General features: G+C 38.5%; 1 protein-coding gene across 3 annotated transcripts in view; it reads right to left on the bottom strand.

The window, feature by feature from the left end:
* Positions 1-2,192: 2,192 nt before the first annotated feature.
* Positions 2,193-11,755, bottom strand: part of GABPB1 (GA binding protein transcription factor subunit beta 1) — a 52,518-nt gene continuing 42,955 nt past the window's right edge. For all 3 annotated transcript variants that reach the window (XM_006139236.5, XM_014581654.4, XM_014581653.4), the window contains exon 9: positions 2,193-3,934. In XM_006139236.5, coding sequence (XP_006139298.1) covers positions 3,782-3,934 — 153 coding nt within the window. In that variant the 3' untranslated portion in view covers positions 2,193-3,781. The remainder of the gene's footprint in view (positions 3,935-11,755) is intronic.

Here is an 11,755-nt window from a genome sequence, read left to right as displayed (position 1 = left end):
GTCACTTGTGAGAGACTCTAGCTCATCCAAAATTAATAATATTGTGGAGTATCCGAATTCCTGTGGTACTGGGTGTGTTGGCGCATAGTCAGGTTCCAAGTTGGTATTGCTGGCAGAGATGCTCTGATGGATCTCATACGATGGAAATAGAAGGCTCTGATGAAGATGGCTTGGAGGATTTGAGACAGTGTGAGAGGTGTGACGTCTGCCCTAGTATTGAGGATGTTTTGGTGGCTGACTTAGACATGGAGAGTATTGGGGGAGTTTTGTATCAGTACTGAAGCATGTTTGGTGCATTTAGCCTTAGAAAAGCTTAGAACTCCTTGCACAGAGTCAACACTGAAAAAGTCTGGAGTCTCAGTGGTACCCAAAGTAGGACTTGAGATCTGCAGAACCATCTCACTTTGAGAAGACTGAGGCTCTCCCAAAGTAGACTCTTTGGGTATGTCTAGACTGCATCTCTCTGTCGGCAGAGGGATACAGATTAGGCAGGTTGACATTGTAAACGAGGCAGGGATTTAAATATTCCATGCCTAATTTGCATAAAAATGGCCACCAAGTTTTGCTGACTCAGTCTACAGGGGGATCTGTTGAGAAATAACGCCTTTTTTGACAGATCCCTTATGCCTCCTGCAAGGAGGTTTACAGGATCTGTCGAAAAAAACGATTTCTTTCTCCAAAGATCCCCCTCTAGACTGCTGCTTTTTGCCGACAAAGTGCTGAGTCAGCAAAACCCGGTGGCCATTTTTATGCAAATTAGGCACAGGATATTTAAATCCCTGCCTCATTTGCAATGTCGACCTGCCTAATCTACATCCCTCTGCCGACAGAGGGATGTAGTCTAGACATACCCTTTATAAGGAGAATGAGCCTGCTGAGGATCTCTCCTGAGTAAGTGCAGATGTTGACAGGGCACTGTGGCCTATTAGAGGCTGATGCCTAGATCCAAGGCCAGATGGAGATAACACTCTGTCATTAACAGTTTAAGTTTTATTTTCGTGGCCCTGGTTTTAAAAGCTGAACAAATAACATATCTGAGGGAATTAAGTCTCGCTCATGCTGTAGATACACCAGAAATTCCAGTCATTGATCACAATAGTTTCCCGGCAAGTCAGGCAATTATTGAAAATCAGGACATTGGATCTCAAAATGAAAAATCCCTGCTAGAGTGAAGGGACTTCTAGAGCAAATCTCTCTACAAAATCAATGAAGCATAAAATTAAAATTAAATTAAAAAAGAAAAAATCAAATTAAGGACAAGCTTTCGATAGTAAAGCAAACACATTACACTCAATCTCAGACTTTGAAGGAAAGTTTGCCCAGGCAGCCCTATATGTCCTCAGGTGTAGGGCATAAGGATGTATAATTCACAATGGGCACTACCATCAAAAGGCTCCAGTCAAGGTGCACAGGGTGTAAGCACACCTGAAATGGAGCATTATTAGGGATGCTAATTGAAGAACAACTCTGGAATATGTACCAGGACATGGTGGAAAAAGTTGCACAGTTACACCAGTGCAGCACTAACAATCTATTGATATTACAACAATACTTTTAACATGGAAAGGGCCTAAGTACTTATATAGCCCCAATCCTTGTCATATTTAGGTACTGGCAACTAAGCTCTGGGACAGTGGAAGGTTTGGATGTATCTACAGTTACAAGGAGTTATTAGTTTTCATACATTGCAAGACACAGGCTCAGTCCTGCATCATGAGTCACCTAACTGAAGACTGTAGGGCTACTTTTTCTAGTTCTAACCTCTATGCTGTGTACTTAGAAACAGTGCACAACACATTTCTGTCAAGCACCATGTGAGAGTATACTAAGGGAACTTTTCATAATGAAATTTTAAAAATAGTATTTACACTAGCCACTAAATTCTTAAAGTGTTTCCAAAAAGCAGCTAAATTGCCTTCTATGTATTCTTCTTAAGCCCTTTTGCTATATTAAAAATCTTGCAAAAATACCATTTAAAGCTTTTTTCTCATGATGAATGGATTACAGAATTTATATTTTGCCAAATCAATTTTCTTCTTGCTCTTCCCTCCTTCCCTTTCCACCCCCAAAGGATATTCTCTATACCTCATGTGCAACTCAGGGTTTTCATATTGTTCAGAACCATGATACAAATTCGGATCTTTTAATGTGCATTGAAAACAATTTGAAAGTATTTGCTTCTACACCATAAATATGTGGAAAAGATATTTAATTGTAAAATAGAAAAAGTAGGCCAGAGTACAGTTTTAAGGGCAATGCCTTTGAATACAGTATAGGTAAACTAGACTTTGTTTACATTTATATAAACAATATCATAAAAGCAGTGAAACATGGAAAGACAAAGCAAAGCACGATTAAAAGACAATTTATGTTTTACAAAAAAGGAATCTACACCACAGTTGAAAGTTTAATGTAACGTGGCATCAAAAAGTCGTAAGGCAGCATGACCTAAGGAAGGGACTAGGAGCCAGGAACTCCTGAGTTCTATTCCCAGGTCTGCCACTGACTTATGTGGCCTTGGGCAATTCACTTAACTTCTCTGTGTCTCACTTACACTAAAATGGAGATAATAATGTTCCTACCATAGGGGGCACAGAAAGGATTAATTATTTACGGATTATACAACTCTTTAAAGATGTAAAGCACTATATAAATGCTAAGTACAAATCACTGCACAAACAGACACTTTATCACAGTGAAGCACAAGGATGCCAGGCAACAAAAGCCCCCAAACAACATCAAACTTTCAGGTCCAACGGCATAATTTAAATACAAAAGCTTGTTTATAAAATGTGCTCTTGAGATAATCTGAAAATTATTGGGGAAACAGTTTTAAGAATATTTTAAAATAATTGGTATGTGGGCTTCTGTGGAGATAGTTTTCATATTTTTGTACTTTAAAATGTTTGCACATGGAAGTTAAGACACACAGAAAAGTGAAGTTTCAATGCTCCCACTCTCAACATTTTCAAATAATGTCTTTTTTTTATTTTTACAAATTACATTCCTCCAAGAAATATACCATTCACAATAAAACTGGCTGCTAAGTTAATTCAAATGACATTTAGGTTAAACATTTTTTCTCATAATTTTCCCTCATCTTTGCTGAAAAATATCTTTGCAAAATAAGTGTAGAAATTATAAAAACATGCAGCATATGTACAAACTGAAAAAGTTTAAAAAATATTAACTTCATATACATGTAAATCTAATTGGATATATCTGAAATTAAATATAAAATTTTCACTTTCTAAAACAAGAGTTTTCAGAAAATCTAAGACAACTACTTAAAGTTGTACAAAGATTTCCATCAGGAAATGTTATATTCAAAAAGATATCTAAATTGTTCTTTGTGGGAATAGCTGTTAATTCACTTTGTCTCATAATTCATTTTTAAACTTTAAATCTTAATCAGCAACATCACCCTTAAAACTGTTCTGTTTTTCAGAAATTAGATTTATACTAAAATCCAAAATATCACAAAAATGCTGGCTTCTTGTGTTTCTGGATCCCTTCAAAAAGATTTATCAACTCACTTTGGAACTGTAAAAAAAACAACTATTTACAGTATTTCATTTTAAATACTTTTCACAATTTCTGAATTCAGCTTTTATGTTACAAGAAATTCATCATAGCTCATGGCTTAAGTCCAGTTATCAACCTGTAGCATCTTTGCTATTGTGTAATCCCATTTCTGTACCTATACAGTGTACAGTTCAAGATTGTACTGCAGTTTTCTTGACTGAAAGTAACAGACTTTGCAATATGTCCATTTCAATATTTAAACAGCTTCTTTATTAGTCTGGAGACGGGTCATCGCCTCTAATTTCTGTCGATAAGCCTCTGCTTCTTGCTCTTTCTTTAGAAGTTGCTGGCGATACTTTTGTGCTTCTCTATTTGCTTCATCCAGCTGTTTTTGTAGAGTTTCTCTCTCCTATTGAAAACAAAAACAGCAATATTTTGCCAAATGCATACTAAGTGCAAGACAAATGACAGTTTTTACACAGATAAGGTGTAATGTATCATGCACAGTATCATAAGCTAGGATGTTCAGCTCTGCAATTTGCTCAGGAAAAACTCTCATTTAAATACTTTTGTGTAAGTAAACAATGAAAGTCTGAGGCAAGCAATTACTCAGAAGATTTAAAATGACAAATAAAAAAATACTTTTGTTAAGATTATGCTTTTATGATATTTTCTGTCAGAAAACAGCAACTTTTGGAAGACTATATTGAATAGTCAGGAACAGGAACTGAATCAGTTTCCAGAATCTGAATAATTTTTTTACTAAAAAAATTAGTATGCAGTTCATAGACAAGCAAGTTTTTCATTATGAGAGAAAGAGAGAGAGAGAGTATGAGTAATTAGAAATAGAAACTTCAGTATAGAAATAAAATTCCTAGGGACCAGTTCCCCTACATCATGATAATAACTTCTGTGGAGATCAGTGATTGTTGCTTATATTCTGATGTGGAAGAATCAGAGTCCAGAACGTCTACTCTGATTAATTCAATTATTTTCCCCCTCCCCTTATTATATATCTACTACATATTTGAGATAGATTGTCTGTCTGTTCAAGAACTCCTCCTAAACGGTAAGAACTAGGACCACCAAATTCGATGTATAGCTTTTTTTATCATCATAACTTCAAGAATGGTAAGGGTTTGATTGTACGAGGAAAATGGGATGTGCTTCTCATAAATGGAATTGCGTCTCATAAAATCATATAGAAAAGACAGACAAAATCATCAAGCAGGTGAAAGGGGTTGGCTGGGGGTGCACCCTCCCTCTCCAGGACTGCTCCAACCCCCAGGTGCCCTTTAGAGCGGGGGGAGCTGAAGTTCCCCCACCAGATTTGTACAGGGACATTTTTGGCTGTTCTCCTTCATCAGGGAGCAAGGAGGAAGTGCACGGTTTGCTGCATTCCACACACTGACTGGGGAGCACAGGGTGGCAGAGCAACCTGGACCTACCCCAGCTGGGTGACATGTACCCCCTTCCCCCATGCGTGCCCTCTGGAACTGCAGCAACTACAGAGAGGTGCTTCTCTCCTAACCAGAAGCTGCTGTTACAGAGGGCTGGGTTAGTCCTCTTTCCTTGGGGCAGCCTGCATACTGAACCCCTATTCCTCAAACTCACCCTAGAGAAATTATTTAAATTAAGCCGGTACATTTTCATTTTATTCTCCAAAAAAACAAAAACAAAAATTGAGGATCTGAGCAACGCTGGGTAAATCTTCTAGTTTATATACCGCGTAAATATATACTCATACAAATACGCACACACCAATATTCCTCAACATAAAATATTGGCCCACGAGAAAGATTTTAACCAAGAATCCTACTGGCAGGTACTTTTAAGTGGTTTAGTTTCCACAGTCCTGCAACACACATTTGTCAAACCTTTTCTCCCTCCAGCTAGAGATCTCTGTGTTTTAAGGTGGAAAACCTCTATTTCACCTCACCAGGAGAAGGAATGAGATGCCAGTTTATTTTCTTCTATTGTTTTGTAGGAAAAAAATCCTGAAGATTGCCATACAACACTGCTGAAGAGGAAAAAAACCCCAAAAAACACACACAGAAGGATCCCCAAGTAATGATCCTAGGACAACGCTGAGGCTAGTTTTATTTAGTACACCTCAAGGTAATATGTGTCTGGTAACATTGAATTCTAATTATTTTCTACCATACCAAATGATTGAATCATAGCTACTGCCAAAAAATACAATGTAAAAGGATACCTTTCTCACCTAACATAATTGTATACTCAGACATACTTATTCAGTTCAGGGTTTTTATTACTTTGTACTCCTGTTTGTACACTAGAACCTCAGACTTACATAACTGACCAGTCAACCACACTCTTCATTTTGGAACCAAAAAACTTTAAATCAGGCAGCAGCAGAAACAAAACAAAATAAAACAAAAAGAGCAAACAGGGTTCAGTCCTGTGTTAAACTACTAAAAAAACAACAAACCGTTTTTCTTCTTCAAACCTGTACAGGTTGCGCCTCTGAAAACTGGCACTCTCTGGTCCCACATCATCCATATTCCAGAAGGACCATGGATACTCCTGGGTATGAATGATGGGGATGAGCCACTCTGGAACATCCATTGCCCCAAATCAATATGAAAAGGATATGCAATGAGAAAAGCAACAGAGGATAAAGAAGGAGGGTCAGCTGGGGCTAACATGGTTGGCAGCCTGACTGGGGGCAGCACAGCAGCATAGGGCTGGAGCCCCGGAGCAGCCCTCAGAAGCATGGTGCTGGGACCAGAGTTGGAGCCCCACAGTAGTGTAGAGCCAGAATCCCCTAATAGTTTCCCGGAGCGCAAGACTGGAGTCTGACAGCAGCTCTCATGGCAACTCATGGCAAGTGAGGCCAGAGACCCACGGCAGGAGCCAGAGTCTGGGCTCGTCAGGGAGACAACAGCTGGGCAAGAAGCCCAGCCAGGTTGAGGGGGGAGGCGCACAAGGCAGGGTGCCTGCTGGGGCAGCCTGCCAGCAGCAGGCAATGGATTTGAGGGCCAGTGGCAAGGGATCTCTCCTGGTCTGGAAAATTTTCTTGTTCGGGACTTATCAGGTCCTGATGGTGCTGGACCAGGAAGATCGAACCTGTATCAAGTCAGTGTTCAGTTGTAAACTTTTGTAAGAACCATAACATTTTTTTCAGAGTTAAGAACATTTCAGAATGATGAAGAACTTCCATTTCCAAGGTGTTTGTAACTCGGAGGTTCTACTATACTACAGAATTCTTTTTTAGTTTAGTTCAGCTGAAGGACAGGCTAAAGTCCAGTTACAGAATTTTTATTTCTGGCAAGAGTACAGAAACCTGAAGGGGCACAGCTTGACTTTCAAATCCAAGGCTAGTGTGAAAAAACAGTTTTAATTGCAAAGCAAGCGATCTGATTTAGAAATCAAGATGCAACAAACATGGAACTTCACAAGATTACTTCTGGAGTCATATTTCAATCTCCAATATGTGATCAAGTAAAATAACATGCTGGTTGTATATGTATATTGAATAACTAACAAAACTGCATTCTAATGTGGTAACTGTGCTTCAGACCATCAAAATAACATTTTTAATCTGTTAAATAATTTAAGAGAGACTTGGACATCTTAAATCTTGTTAGAATTTTTTTAACTTAGAATTGTTACATGTACGTATTGCCTGGAATTATCCCTTAAGATTACTCTAATTAAAAGGAATTAGAGAAAAAAAAATTTTAATTCCCTCCTTCCACTTTGTGCATTTACTATCTAGTTATTTGATCAGAATATAATGTCATCAGCTAACAGCCTGCCACAGCTTATTATAAATGCCAATCATGCTTTTATGGAAAATAAACTAAGGAGACAAAAGCATGCCGATCAAGTACTATTCTAATACAGTAATTCCTTATTTAACATTATAGATATGTTTCAGAAAATGATCGTGTTAAGTGAAAACGTGTTATGCGGGGTCAATTTCCCCATTGAAAATAATGGAAAAGGTGGGGATTGCCTTTCAAGCAGCGGTGTCTGTTGGGACCGGGACATAAAGTTGGGGGAGAAAGGGAACTGGGTTACAGCAGGGAGGGGAGGGGTTTGGTTCTGGGGAAGGGAAAGAGAGAAGAGGGGAGGGGGATTGGGTTGGGAGTATGCCCCTATGATGGGCGTCTGCTGGGATCCGCACTGTGTCTGGTGAGGGGGAGTCAGCGGGCAACGGCGCGCGAGCAGTGAACCCTCCGCTGCTTTGCAGGGAGGCGGGGGAAGCCCTGCACAGCCGCCGGCAAGGGGGTGGCTGGGGAAATCGTGTTATTCCGGGGACAGTCGTGTAATTCAAGAAACATTCCCTAAAAAAAAAATTGTGCTATCGCGAAAATGTGTTAAGCGTGCACGAGCTAAATGAGGAATTACTGTTCATACAAGCTCCATTACAATTACTTTGAGTCTGATTGGTTTCCTATTGATGGCAAAATTCTTACTAACTTCAATAGGAGTAAGACCATGCTATTTATTTCTATTATGCCATTTGGATGGTATAATTTTAACTAATAGCTCTCTATGCTGTAAAGTGATGGCTGCTCATTGTAAAATTAACTGTTATATTCTCATTCATTTGGAAAATACACTTGTGTTTCAGTCACTCACTACATAATCTATAAGAATATTTTAAGGTTTTTTCCCTCAAAAGTACATTATGAACTAACAAGTATTTGGCTTGATTTATTATGTAAAGTGGATTACAGTTCGTCATCCTACAACCAATTGCCTGGCATACCTTGCATCTGCTATATTTAAACATGATGTCACAGAGTAGTTTCAAGGCAAAGTGAGACACTTCATTTCAAAGCAGGAGACATTTCCTGTGTCTCAGGGAACATAGCTGAATGTATTTCTGCTGTACTCAGCCATTAATGATGTAAAGGCTGCCATCTTGTTTGATGGAGAAGAGTCATTGTGACATACTGAATCCTACTGAAAAATGACTGCCTTGCAAAATAGCTTTGTTTTGATCTTTACTCAAGCAGAAGCCTTCCTATTAAAATAAGTTCAGCATACTTTTATGGATAAGCCCATTTTTCATACACTCACTCTTTTCACTTTAATCACCAACTGGTAGTTTGGAAGCAAGAGTCTCAAAATTAAGCTGCTGAGCTAACCCTCAGGAAAACGTTGGTCTATTAAATAAGACGACATTATCACCCCACTCCCTCACATTTTCTCCTTCATCCTAGCAGCTCAAACCATATTACTATTTCAAACCTCAAGCAAGTCTGAAATGCTTTTATATACTACTTAAAAAAACACTTTTGTCAGCTCAGTAACCCTACTCCTCACCTGTTTGCATAAGTACCTAAAAATGTTAAATACATTTAATATGCACAGTATGACTGCCACTTCCTACAGGGTCCTAGAGTTACACCTAGGATTCACATGAGGTGCTGAATATGTCAGACTTACAAAAATAATTGAGCAGTGCTAACGTTAGCATCTGTGTAGCAGAAACAATGGGTAAATGGGAGATTTTATTAAGTTTCATAAAAGTTAGTAATCAGAATAGATAAGAAAATAAACTACGTGTACTGTAGCTACTTTATATGGGGTTTTACATAGTTTTGAACACTGGGCTGAAAGGGAAGCTAAAATCAACAGGTTTGACTCCACTTGAACATGCAGTAATAAAAGGCTCCATCTTAAAAGGATCTGGATCGCTCACTTAACAAGATAATTTGGCATTCAAATTTTAAGTTTCTCCTTTTTGGCACCAGAATGCTGCCATGTAAGATACATATGAATGGTTAAATAGTAAATTAAACCATGCTGTCATCAGATTGGCCAATGATAATTGCCTTTTGCAAAATAAATATTTAAATTCACATATCATAGGACATGAAATTTCAATTATACTCTAAAATACCAAGCAATTAGCACCAGGATACAATTTATGACTGAGGAATTCCAAGGTCAAGTTTTCCCAGTTTACTAGTGAAAAGGTGACTTTTCTAACTGCCACTGCCAAAAATTCCACTTGGAGACTAAAAATCAAATGTGTTCTTTCTGGCTTGTAATTATCGTCAGTAAAAAAAGATTCTGCAAGTCAAACCTAATAAACTGATGAAGCAAGATGAGATATGAATTCATCCATCTCCCACAGCTACATTTTTCTGCAGTGAAAACAGGGGAAGTAAAAGCTTATATATGGGCTAAATCTTATACTGCTATTATGCTGCTCTTATACTGCTATTCAGCTGGATTAACTAAAGCAAGCATACTTGACTCAATCAGGGTTTCCCAACCTATGGGTCAGGACCCAAATATGGGTCGCCATTACATTTCAAAAGGGTCGCCAAGCGTCTCCCCAGGTGGCTCTGTCCCCTTTCCTTTCCCCATTTTTGAATTGCCTTGAGTCACCAAGTCTTCCTGAATTGTCAAAATGGGTCCCCATCTGGAAAAGGTTGGGAACCTCTGTACTAAATAAAGAAAAAGGAGCAAATCCACTGAGTTAAAAATAGCCTTTTTAAAAAGTCTCCAAATAACCACATTTTACGCAGCTAACAGAGTTGATATAAGATATATAATGCAGATACACCAATCTCTAATGTAAATGGAAGATCTGATGGTGTGTGCTATTTTAAATTAAAACTGTCAGTAAAAAGAAATAATATGAAAATATAAAAAATAGAGTTAAGCTTTCTGGCACAATAGTCTTCTGGTATAAAGGAATGTTAAAAAGTTATGTTCAGAAATTTGGTGCGAAAGAACATCTTTCTCATATTGAAAGGGATTTTTTGCACAATAAATAAATAGAATCACATGTCTGAGAAATGGAAGATTATTTTACAAAAAGGAGTTAGAGCTGAAGTCAGATATAGATAACCTCATGATATTTTATCTTATTTGGAGCTTTGTACTATTTAAATTAAAACAGCAATACTTTTAAGTGCAGATAAGAATTTTAAATATTTTACTGGTAACTACTCTACATATAGAAACCTTGAGAACATACGGTACACGCCAAACTTCCTCTAATAAGAAATGATGCACATAAATGAAAATTCCTTGCTTTTTAACTAAGTAAGGTTTCTTTTAATGTTGTCTGAGCCTCAAGTCAAGTCTGCTTCTTGGATTACTTCCAAATTGAAAAATACAAGAACAATGACACAGAAAACTCCAGAGGAATAATGCTTCAGACTGGCCATTCCATAAAATCACCAATCAATCAATCAAGACAGACAGAATTTCCCTATTCTCTAGAAATCACCACCATCCAATCTGCAGCTAAGCCTGGGAACCAGCAAGTAAAAAACAACATAAGGGGGGAGGAGATACTGGAAAAGATCAATACTACATATAAATGTGAAAACATATTTTTAAAGAATGCAAACAGACTGAAGAAACCCATAGCACAAGGTTGAAGCAAACTGAAAGGAAGGATCTTCACACGTCTTCATCAGAGGATCTTTTCTTCCCTGCCATGATACTTCTCTTCCACGACATGCCTGCATTCTACAAGGTATCTATCCAGGAAGGTGCACATGGATATTTTATAGATGAAAAAAAATGGTTACTCAGATTTGTAAATGTTGTTCTTTGAAATGTGTTGCTCATATCTATTCCAAGCTTCCAGTACGGCACAGTATATATGACCCTGCTGACCCAACTGCCCCTCAGTTCCTTCTTGACAGCTAAGCTGACAGTGGAAAGGAGGGTGAGTATGAAATAAATATGAGCAACACATCTCAAAGAACAATTACAAAGGTGAATAGCAGTATTTCTTCAAGTGCTTGCTCAGATCTATTCCAAGTCAGGTGATTCGCAAGTCTTACTCAGGAGGAGGGGTTGAAGTCAACGTGTAGCTGATCCAAGTACTGTGGCACCAAAGGCCACATTGCGTCTAGACTGTTGCACAATGGTGCAACATGAAGCACCAAGGACTATGTTGCAGCACTATAGATTTCCTGAAGAGGAATGGGAGCCAGGAAGTCAGCTGAAGAGGCATGCGCCTCCGTATATGTACCATGAGAGGCAATAGGGAAACCGTAGCAAGATCATAGCACATGCGGATGCATGCCGTAATCCAAGAGGAGATGTGCTGCAACGAGACTGGCAGCCCCTTCATCTGGTCAGGCACTGGCACTAAAAACTGCAAGAATTTACCAGAGGATCTAGTACTGTTGATATAAAAGGTGAGAGTCAGCCTGATGTCAAGGAAGGACAGTCTTTACTCCCATGAGTTCTGATGAGGCTCAGGCTAGAAAAATGGGAA

This window comes from Pelodiscus sinensis, chromosome 14 (genome assembly GCF_052426305.1).
Source record: "Pelodiscus sinensis isolate ZL-2025 chromosome 14, ASM5242630v1, whole genome shotgun sequence".
NCBI lineage: Eukaryota > Metazoa > Chordata > Testudines > Trionychidae > Pelodiscus > Pelodiscus sinensis.
Note: the sequence above shows the minus strand (reverse complement) of the source record. Positions and strands in the feature narration are given on the sequence as shown.